Below are 11,056 nucleotides of genomic sequence, written 5' to 3' on the forward strand. Positions count from 1 at the left end.
CCGGAAGTGGCACCTTACGGATAAATCTCATCCGCTTTCCATGGAAGGGAAACTGTGTTACACATTTACATAAAGGGACCTGATGATTACCGATCAACACATTGAAGACAGAAATAAACGCTGATTACAATTTAGCCCAGTGTGAAGAGGCGCAGACGTAGATTGAATTTAAAAATTTCCTTTTTTACACTTCTTTGGAATGATAACGGGGAACTACCGTCATCGCTGAAATGATAAGAATAAACTACACGATACCTACTTAGTGGAGATAATCCTTCTCAGATGAACGTCTCTGACACTTAAAAGTCAAATGTTGGCTTCATCAATACACGCGTACTTTCAGCACCAACGACAATCAGCAACAATTCGAACTTTCTTGTAGAAATTTTTCAGGCGACCTTTCATCTACTTGCAACAAAAAGGGATTCGATCGTTGAGCGGTAACAGGATGGATAGATGCAAAGAAACATCTTTTTTATATATCTTTGGTATTTGTATCACTAAGAGATTAAAAACAGGTGTCACGCATAGACTAAACCCCTTACTTCAAACAGAAAGAAGGCAGTGACACAAAGAAAGTGCTTTTATTACGTAAAATTAATCAATAGCCCCCGACAAAGAAAAAAATCCCTTCACTTTTGATAGTGAAATGTCCTCGATCGAAAAAGTACATAATGTAGCGGACTTGTTTTTTTCGTAACTTACGTATTTCACAGAAATTAGTTGACCGTTTCTATTTCTCCCAGAAAAGAAAACGATACTGTTGAGCTACTTAAAGAGCTATATCAATGAAAGTGTTTCTAGCGAAATAAAGTCGATATGATTAATTTTAGAACACCAAATACCGAAAGAAAAACATCCTAGAGTCAATAGTATTTTATGGCTTACACACCAGTTTCCACTAATTTTCTTACACCCTCAAATTACTGGTAAACTTTATAGACCGGTAACATTCAGCCACCTAAAGAGCTGTGTTAATGTAAATATTTCTAGCGAAATAAAAGTTAGGTTACTCATCAATTGATTATGATTTATTAAAGACTACAGAGTTGAAAGGAGAAGTATCGTGCGTAGTCCCGAAAGCTTTTTATACCAATTACCATTACTATCCATCCACCCCCAGTAAACTACCAGTACATTTTATAAACAGCTTCAAGTACATCAAAGCCAATTCTCAAAAAAGACAAGTGCACTGGAAGAAAATACAATAAACAATACCCAAAACCTATCGTGGCTTAACTCTCGTTAATCTAAAATGATAGATATCGCAAATATTAAAATCGCGATGAAACAAAATGGAAAATTTCCAATTCTTAGAATAATTGACAATTGTAACAACTCAGTAAAATTTCGTTACCTTAGTCTTCTCAGTTTTAAAGCTCTAACTGACGCATTTTGTTCGGCTCTTAAACCCATACACAGTATTTATCGCACCTCGACGATGCCAAGTTAATTTCCTGTGTGGAAAAGTCTTGCTTTAGAACAAGTGTTTAAATCTTTAAAGAGCGAAACCCTCCAAATTAAAATCGAGGATTTCTATTAACTCTCTAATTGACGTTTCACTCGGTAATTTGCTTCAAATTGATACCTACTGCATATAAAGCAATAATAGATAGTGTATGTTTCCTTGAAACATCTACGAAGTCTGATCTATTGTGAGACTAAAACTGATAAGGTTAAAAGATTTCCCCCTCCAAAAGACAAAATCGTCTGAAAGAAAAAACCGTACAATTCGACGCGACCTTCTAAACCTATTTTTGACCTAACATGTGCTCTACTCTTCTTATCTAATAGTAATTAGGTCCAGGCGTAGAATTGCTGGCCATGTAGGTAGTGCTGCCACTGTAAAATCGCGCTGTATTTGTTACTTCGGAATTTTCTCCTGAATTAGCTGTGACATCTTCAACCTGTTAAAAATTTCTTAAAGTTAAGATTGCTGATGATTAAGAACCTCTTATCACGCACACACACCTATTCTCAGTGACCCTGTTTTAACGTAGACAAATAATCAAGAAAAGGATTTTAGGGGTCTTAGACACCAAAGATAAACAGTTCTTCTTTACAGCCAACAGTTACAATTGGAGATAAGCGGCCATGCGCTTTCATTAATATTTGTTCAGTTATTTCAACCTCACCTCTGGCATGAGATCAGCTTTTCTTTCCTCTAAATCCCCTAGCTTTTCTCCCAGTTTCTCCAATTCTTTTTCGAGACGACCGTTGTTTGATTGAAACGTTTGGCCTCTTTGCTCAAGGATTCGGGCTGTGCCTTCGTTAGAGACCTTCGATGACTTCAGGAAAATAATGACATCGATTAATTCAAAACGCATGTAAGCACGTTCATTGCATAGTGTAACTGGGAACCTATATTTTTAACTGGTTCCTTCGGCTTTAAAACTTCCTCTCTTACAAATCAAGTTACCTATCTTATGTTTTGTTTCCTTTGAACTCTAGCTAGAGGAACTCAGCTTCTATTCGAGTCACTTTCACTCATCAATGCTCAGTTTTAGCTCCTTCTGCCTACAATTACCAGTGTTAAAAAAGCACAATTCTGCACTTTTTGTTAATAGTTTCCTAAAAATAGGCTGCTTCATATGGCTTTATAACATGACAGTGCAACAATTTGCGTTTTCTTACCCTTCGTTCTCCACTGTAAACCATGGGAAACTGTAAGGCTGACGAGGCCGTGGGCGTCATTTCTTGAGCAGTTTTCAAAACTGGACAATTCTTTCCACTCTCCCACTGTACAAGCTCATTGTTATAAAACTGAGCTTCTTTCGTTGCAATTTTCAACTTTTCGTTTTTGTGTCGTAACTCTTGAAGTTCTCGCTCTAGGAGACTTAGTTCCCGTTGTCTAGGACTTGACAGCTGCGTCTCACTCCTCAGTGAACTGACGTCTCTCCCGAGGCTATGCGCGATCATCTGCTGTTCCAGTAAAGCTCGTTCTAGTCTACTCTTGCCTTCCTGAAGTTCTAGTATTTCGCTTCGTAGGTTTGACAAGGTGTTCTCATAAATCTTCCTTTCGTCTTGTGATCTTTTGTAAAACTCTTGTTCCAGGAAGACCTTCAATTCCTGTGTGATCCTTTGAGTTCGTTGCTCTATTTCCATTTTCTCGTGCTCAAATTGATGTTCCAACTTACTCTTCTCCTTCTTAAAGCTTTCCTCTGCTTCCACGATCTTCCTTTCTGCTTTGGCTAATTTTTCTTTGAGCACAGCTATAGTTGCGTCTGCCGATCTTTGGTTAGCTTGAACTGCCTGTCTGTTCTCTTCTCGGAGTCGGGTCACCATTTCTTGCTTTCCCTTATCGACCTTGTTTCTCCACTCTGTCATTTCTGTTTCATACTTCTTCTCTAGCTCTCGTTTTTCTTTCTTGAAGGATTCGGAAAGACAATTCTTTTCCTCTCTCATCTTGGAAAGCTCCCTAGACATAGCCTCCAAGGTAACATTTAGCAATTCTTTTTCATGTTCCAATTTTCCGGACATTTCATCTTTGTCCCTCTGACTTTGCTGAAGCCAGGATTCCTTTTCCCTTAACAACAGTTCGTTTTGCATCCTCAATTTTCTTTCCGCCTCCAGCAATCGTTCCTTCTCTGCACGAAATTCAGCCTCTAGTTTCTGGAAAGAATCCTGCTGTTGCTTTTCCCGAGTTGATACTTCTTTTGTTATTTTAGCTTGGTAGTCAAGACGGATTTTCTCTTCAAATTCTTCCCTCTCAGTTTTAAATTTGGCTTCCATATCCAGCATATCGGTTTGCGAACGTTCTATGAGTTCTATTCTGTGTTTTTCCCTGGCTTCCCTCAACTCCATTTCTAGCTTGTACTCTATCTTACGACGTTCTTCGGTGAAGCGGTACGTCAGTTGTTCTTTGGTCCTTTCAATCGTCCTCTCCAGATCGTATATCTTCCTCTCCATCTCCAACTTGGCCCTTGTGAGCGTTTCTACTTCAGATTTATACTTCTCTTCGCCCTGAGTAAACCTCCTGTTCTCGTCTTGAATCCTCTTATTATAGTCTTCAATTAGTTGTTTCTTTTCCGCTAGGAATTCGTGCTGCAGGTCATTCTTCTCCTTTTCCAGTTCCTTACGGGTCTTCTCTATTTCCTTACTGCTTACTTCTCTAAAGTACTGCTCGCGTTCATAACGAACCGTATTGATCTCGTGCTTGTATGTTTGCTCAAGTTGACTTAGTTTCCTTTCACAAATCTCCCTCTCGCTGGTTGTTTCTTCTTTCAGATCCTTTAGCTGCTTCTCATAACTCTCCTCTAAAGTTTTCTTTTCTTTTAAGAGTTTTTCTTTTTCATCTCGATGTCTATAGCTGGCTTCTTCCATTTTTCGTTTGGACTCTCTGTTCTTTTCCTCAAAAGTGTGTGTCTTCTGCTGGAGTTCCTCCCTCAACGTCTCGGCCCTCTTCCTTTCACTTTCGTATTTTTCTAGTAAACCGTGAAATTCAATGCTAAAACGATCTTCGTTTCTCTTTTTCTCCTCATTAGCTGACTCGGCCGAGTCCTTTAAGCGTCTGATTGTACTCTCTAGCTCACTCATGATCTTTTGTAATCTGTGCACTTCAACTGTTGCCCTATCTTTTTCACTGATGTATTTTTCTCTCTCCATTTCGTGCCTTTCTTTCAACTGCTCAAACTCCACTTTATATTCTTCCTCTGAATCTGAACATTTTTTAGCCATTGTTGCTAGATCTTCGGTAATTCTTCTATTAAGGTACTCCAACTCTGTTATTTTTAATATTAAGGCGCCATTCTCCTGGTTCAGTTTGCTTTCCTTGGCTGTCTTACTCTCAAGTTGAGATCGTAGGCGAGATAGTTCGTTAAGCATCTCACGATTTGCTGTCTCAACCTCCAAAGACGCTTTTATCTTTGTCTCGTATTCTTCAATCTTCGTATTAAGGTCTTTTATGGTTGCTTCATTTTGCTCTTCAGTTTCGCTGAGAAGTCTTTCAGCATCTTCTAATTTCAAGCGTAATCGTTCCGATTCATTGTTTAATTTTCTGTTTTCATCTTCAAGCATCTCAATTTTGTTTTTCATTGCGAGGGTATCTTTCTCCCATTCAAGGTTTTGCCTGGAAGCTTCCTCCTCAAGTCTTGCTACTGTGATAGTTAGCTCGTTTACCACCATAGTAAGCTCTTGCTTTCCTTTTTCCAGCGTCGCAACGGCTAAATCCTTTCCCTCCAATTGCTTATTCACATCGGCTAAGTCATCTTCATATCCGCTTTTGTGGTCATGAATGTCCTTTTCATGACTGCTCTTCAAATCTTCCATGTTGTTGTTGTATTCTTCCTCTGCATTGCTGTATTTTGTCTTCCAGTTTGTCACTTCCCTCAGAAGCTCCTGGATTTCTTGGTTAAGCTTGTCTTTCTCCTGGGTCTCTTTGGTGAGTGAATCCTGTAGCTTTGATACCTGTGACATGTATCTCAATTCAATTTCTTTCCGTTCTCTAACGATTCTTTCATCATAATTAGCTATTGTGTCTCTCTTTGAAACTTCAAGACTTTGTATACGGCTCAACAAACCCCTCTTTTCACTTTCTAACCCGCTAATTTTTTTTTTAAATGAAGCTGTCTGTAAGGTAAACTCATCTTGACTTTCCCTAAGATTGTTTTGAACTCGATCTAGCTCCTTCTCCATTGTTGCCACATGAACGCTTTTAAGATCCAGGTCCCCCTTCATTTGCGCAATAATTTCCTTCATTTTATCTACCTCTTCTTCACTTCTGTTCTTGCTTTCTTCCATCCACTTCTCACGTTTCTTTATTTCTTCTTTTAGTTCGGCTGTCTCTGTTCTATGCCTGGTGTTCTCCTCTGTAATCTTTCTGTCTAGATTCTGGCACTTCTCTGCTAATCTGTCGTTTTCTCTCGTTTGCTCAGCTGTCTTCTGATCATACTGGTTTTGCAAGTCCTTTATTTTGGTCTCCAGATCTCTTACTGTTTGCTCTAATTTAGATATTATAGACTCTTTCTCGGTTTTTGTTTGCTGTAACTTCTTAGCATGTTGTGTCTTCAAAATGTCCATTTCCTTTTTTAATTGCTTTCCCAATTCTGCATTCTCTCTTTTCATCTTGTCAGCCATTTCCTCCTTTGTAGTTTTCAGAGTCGTTTCGTACTGCTCTCTTAATTTTAACATTTCTTTGCGGAGTTTGTCCAGCTGTGTCTGTAGTTTCTTTTTCTGCGATTCGAGTTTCTCTTTTTCGGCTGTAAAACGAGAATTTCTTTTCTCAAAATCTTGCAGCAGATCTGTTATCTTAACCTCGTACTTTTTAACAATCTCACTCTGTCTCTCGATGAGCTGTTGCTTTTCTTGGTCAAAGTTTGCCTCAAGCTCGCTCTTCTCCGTTTCACATTTCTCTTTTAGAGAAGTTTTAATTTCTTTGATTTTTAATTTGTAAGTCTCTTCTATTGTCGCACATTTTTTAGTCAATTCATCTTCCTTTTGGCTGTGAGCTTCGTTCAAGGACACTTTTTCCTCTTTTAGTTTTTCTAACTTTAAAGCCATCTCCTCTTGCATATCGGCTATCTTCTTTTCGTAATCAGCCACAGTTTGTTCGTGACTTTCTGTTAGCTTGGATTTCTCATCAGCATATTCCTTATCCATCTCGTCTTTTTCCTTCTCATATTTTTGTCGAAGTTCTTTCTTCGTTTCTTTAACAAGCTGTTCATACTTTTCCACGCTACTTGACAATTCCTCTCTCAGCCCTTGAATCTTTTCTTTATACTTCTGTTCGAGACTATTCATGGCAGCCTCTAAATCTGTCAATTTCTTCTCGTACTTTTCTTTGATTCCAGTTATTTGTTCTTCATACGATTTAACTGTGTTTGCATTGGACACCTTTAGCTCCTCTATCTGCTTTAAAAATCTTGACTCTAATTCTTCCTTTTCCTTTTCGAACTTAGCCGTCATTTCCTCCTTAAGCTCCTTGGTATTTAATTTATGCTTCCTCTCCAACTCAGATATTTCTTGTCTTAGTGCCTCAAGAACTTTTTGATGTGACTCCTTTAGGCTCCTCAGTTCATTTTCCATCTCATCGCTTTTTGCATCAAATTCTTCTTGGAGACTAGTTATCTTTTCTTCATACTCTGTTACTACAGTCTTGTGGGACTCATCCAAACTGTTTTTCTCTTTGAAAAATTTCTCCTCCATTTCACTTTTTTCCTTATTGCATTTTTCTGTCATCTCATCTTTGACCTCTTTAAGCTGTTTCTCGTGACCCTGTTTCAAAAGTAAAATTTCTTGCTCCATTTTTTCCATGTTCTTCTTGTTGGTCTCTTCGAGCCTTTCTATCTCTTTTTCCATTTGAGCGATCTTCACTTCATATTCTTGTTGAGTGCTTGTCAATTTTGTTTCATAACTCTGAATCGTGGTCTTATGGCTTTCAATCACTTCTTCTTTCTCTTTCAAGAAGTTGTCTTCAAATTCAGTCTTTTCCTTTTCATACTTTTCACGCAGCTCCTGCTCCATAGCTTTCATTTGGTCTTTGTACTTCTGTTCAAGGGAGTTAACCTTTTCCTGCCATGTCTGAATTTCAGCGGCATGTTTCTCTATTAGCTGTATTTTCTCTACCTCCAGCTTCGAAACAATCACTTTGTTTTCTTTTCGAATTTCCTGTATTTTCATCTCACCATGTTGTACAAGTTTCTTGTACTTGTTTATCAGGTCTTGCTTGTCTGTATCAAATTCACTTTCCATGGCATTTTCTTTCTGTAGGTATTCCATCTTTAGCTTATCTTGGAGCTCCTTCATCTGTAGCTCGTAGCTTTCCTCTAACTCGTTCAATTTTTTCTTCAGCTCTCTAATTTCCTCCAAAGAACCATTGTAGCTTGTTTCAAATTTTTGCTTCTGCGCTTTGAGCTGCGCTAACTGTTCCTCGTATTGTTCAGAGATTGAAGTTATTTTCGCTTCGTATTCATCCAGGGCTTTTTGGTGAATTTCCATCATGGATTCTTTCTCTTTAGTGAAGGCAGCTTCCATCTCACCCTTTTCAACTTGGCATTTTTCTGTCAACTCGATCCTCAGGTTTGCTAACATTTCTTCGTATTGTTTCTCAAGAGATGAACATTTTTCGCGCCATGTGGTCACTTGTGTGCTGAGGTTGGTATTCTTCTTCGCAAGTTTTTCTATGTCGAGTTTAAGCTGTCCTAGTTTCACCTCATACTCCTGCTGAATTTGTACAATCTTCATCTCATACTCTTTCGTGCTCTTCTGATGCGTCTGCAGCAGTCCCTCGTTTTCTGCTCGAAGCATCTGTATTTGTTCTTCAAAGTTATCTTGCATTTCATCTTTTTCAGTGGAAAACCTGGTTTCCATTTCAGCCTTCTCCACCTTGCATTTGTTTGAAAGCTCCCTCTTCAAGTCTTCAATCATACGAAGATTTTCTATTTCCATGGCGGACATTTTTTGCTTAAGTCTTTGCACTTCTCTTTGAGACTCGTTGTACTTTTTTTGCCAGTTATCACGCTCGATTTTGAGTTGCCCGATCTTTGTCTCGTATTCTTGCATCATTTTTGTTTTCGATAGTTCGTAATCCGTGACCGTTTTTTGATACATATTATTGATACTTTTCTTTTCCTCTTCCAGCACCAGAATTCGTTGATTAAGAGACTCGATTTCCGCATTGTTATTTTGGTCCGTTGGAATTGTTCCTACGACTTCCATGCTCCAACTTCCTCCTTGGCCCTCCATTGGAATTTCATTGGTAACCATGGAATATGAAGTAGGTTCAACATAATAAGGACTTCCCCAACCATCTATGGCTTGGGACTCATTGATTTCGACCACGGACATGTCTGTGATATTCTCCTAATTTAATAAGGACACATAAATAATCTTTAACGCTCTTGTCTTGTTTAGATTACCTACACATTCTATCACTAATCTATTTTATAACAAACGAGTTTTATTGTATGAGTTAAAGAAAATTTGTTGTTTTTTGAAAACTAAAGGTTGTGAAGAAATGGTATTTCATACAAACATGCTGACAATGATTGCTAAATTATGACACGGGTGTGTTCTCTATGTATTTTCAACAAGGTCTTGGTGCAACGTTTTCATCGTAGTTAATGTTTTGTTTTGCTTTTTGGGTGCATGTCATAAACTTAAATCCAAGATAATCACGAAGGCAAATCAGAACAAAAAACAAAAAAAATCAGAAGAAGCCAGTGAAAACTTAAAATAAACGCGAACATTTTGCTTGAAGCCCGGGATAATCCAACTCACCATTTAGTGGTTGATCTAAGTTCTGAACGTGACTAGTTAGGAGAGTGGTGCGAGTTTTCTAGAACAATGGTAAAGCGAAGTAAATCAGAATCAAAGGAGTCCAGTATTACCTTTGTAAATTGCTTTTAATCGATGTCAAATTAATTTGGAAATGTATGCCAAAGACGTAGTGGGAGATAATTGAACCAATTAAACATTGAGCTTGGCTGTAATCATTATTTCTCAGTTGATGCGTGCGTTGTGATTGATCAATTTTGCGTGCCGCGCTACGCTATGCGTGCCGCGCTACGCTATGCGTGCCGCGCTACGCTATGCGTGCCGCGCTACGCTATGCGGGCCGCCCCAGTTCAAGGCTACTTTTTTCAGTCGCTTAAGTCTCTCGCTATCTATCGCCAATCGCTGGGAACTAGTGACAAATTGAAATATTGAATGTTTTGTACTCTTAAGATCATGAGTTGATTAAAACTTAATTGTGAAGGACTTAACGATGAAATCGATTTGGCGCGTTTTCGTGTAGACTTCTTTTCGTCTTGTTAGAAATCGTTTTATTCCGTCATTTTCTAAAGCAAACTCCACAGACACGGAGAAAAGAGAAACTGTCTTGTTTCCTCGTTTTTAAGTGTGTTGTGTAAGTTATAGATCTTTGCTCATTTTTCTCCTGTTTCCATTTAGGACCCGCTCGCTTTAGGGGCTCGCACTTGGTTCATAATTTACAGATTGTACCTCGACCACGATCAGTAAGAAGTACTTGTTTTTTGGTCAAGTTTCCTTTCCAAGTCCTTGCAAGTTATTCCGAGGGGCTAGGCTTAATTTACTAAAGGAAAACGGTTTCGGAATTTTGCCTCCAAAGAGTCAAATCGAATCTAATTTAAGCACAAAACTGCGAATTTGGATGATTGTGGTTAAATCTTTAATATATACCTTGCTATATTAGTTTTAAACACCAAAGAAAAACAGCCAAGAACAAATTTTGGGTATAATTACCCAGTTTAAGTAAAAATTAGACTGGAGTTATTTTTAAACTGTCACTTTATATGTTTCTAATAAAATCTTAATGTTAAATTGTAAATTTTTTTGGATTGAGGAAGAAAAATGAAAATACTCACAAATTTGAATTTCACAAGTAAAAGATGAAGCCTTGTTGCTGTCTGTAAAATTTTGCCAGCTAATGAATTAACACATCAATTTTTAACATAAAAAAGATTTAAGAGCTCTTATCAAAACGGTAGCGCCGATAGTGAGAAATACTTTGAATATCCAAGTTTTTGATTGATGAAAAGTGTAAGACTGACAGTTCACCAATTTTCTGGTACAGAAAGCATGTCCTTCATGTATTTTTCTGTTGTTCATATCCATCTTAGCGCAAAGAGCAGCTGCCAATATTATTGTGCAAAGGAGTTTCGTAACGAACGTTTATCATAATTTTGCAAACCTACCTGAATTTCGTTTCCTGAACTCTATGAAGTTTGACTTTTCAAAAAATGTTCTGCACACAATAACTACATATTCTGTACAAGGACTAAGTCAGATTCGTCTGCAACGATAAAGCTTTCGTTTCTTAGTTGACAGTTCGAAGAATTTCTATGTTCTGGCACATAGACCGATTTTCTCTAGGATGTAAACAGTTGGTTAAGTAAAATATTGTCAACCATGGCGAAATCCAATCAGAGAAGTTGGTTTTGTCACGTCAAATGGATTTGCATTTCCCATTTAGCAGGTCACGCGGAGATGTATCTTCCCTCATCAATAATGTCAGTAATTTAAAATTGCATTAAAAAAATAAATTTGAAATGTAACCTTAAATCAAAGCTTTACCCGTCAAACTAATGAAGAAAATAAT

General features: G+C 37.9%; 1 protein-coding gene and 1 long non-coding RNA gene across 2 annotated transcripts in view; one reads left to right on the forward strand and one right to left on the reverse strand.

The window, feature by feature from the left end:
- The window catches only part of LOC148732464 (uncharacterized), a 56,214-nt gene that overhangs the window by 909 nt on the left and 44,249 nt on the right, over positions 1-11,056 (forward strand). The window contains exon 2 of the long non-coding RNA XR_016000316.1: positions 8,578-8,713. This is a non-coding gene — a long non-coding RNA (uncharacterized LOC148732464). The remainder of the gene's footprint in view (positions 1-8,577; positions 8,714-11,056) is intronic.
- LOC111333044 (uncharacterized) lies at positions 566-10,808 on the reverse strand. The gene is made up of 4 exons (XM_022938568.2): positions 10,653-10,808; positions 2,635-8,799; positions 2,136-2,288; positions 566-1,907 (listed from the first exon to the last, which is right to left on the reverse strand). Exons 2-4 carry the CDS (start codon positions 8,782-8,784, stop codon positions 1,788-1,790), a joined length of 6,423 nt encoding a protein of 2,140 aa, XP_022794303.2. The 5' UTR covers positions 8,785-8,799; positions 10,653-10,808; the 3' UTR covers positions 566-1,787.

This window comes from Stylophora pistillata, chromosome 4 (genome assembly GCF_964205215.1).
Source record: "Stylophora pistillata chromosome 4, jaStyPist1.2, whole genome shotgun sequence".
Classification (NCBI taxonomy): Eukaryota; Metazoa; Cnidaria; class Anthozoa; order Scleractinia; family Pocilloporidae; genus Stylophora; species Stylophora pistillata.

What these genes read in the sequence shown, in the direction of transcription:
- LOC111333044 (XM_022938568.2), bottom strand. Translation starts at nt 8,784, where the DNA reads ATGTCCGTGGTCGAAATCAATGAGTCCCAAGCCATAGATGGTTGGGGA. An exon ending in TTTACAGTGGAGAACGAAGG is followed by an intron (nt 2,289 to 2,634) that starts GTAAGAAAACGC and finishes ATTTTCCTGAAG; the next exon opens with TCATCGAAGGTCTCTAACGA. An exon ending in AAGCTGATCTCATGCCAGAG is followed by an intron (nt 1,908 to 2,135) that starts GTGAGGTTGAAA and finishes AATTTTTAACAG; the next exon opens with GTTGAAGATGTCACAGCTAA.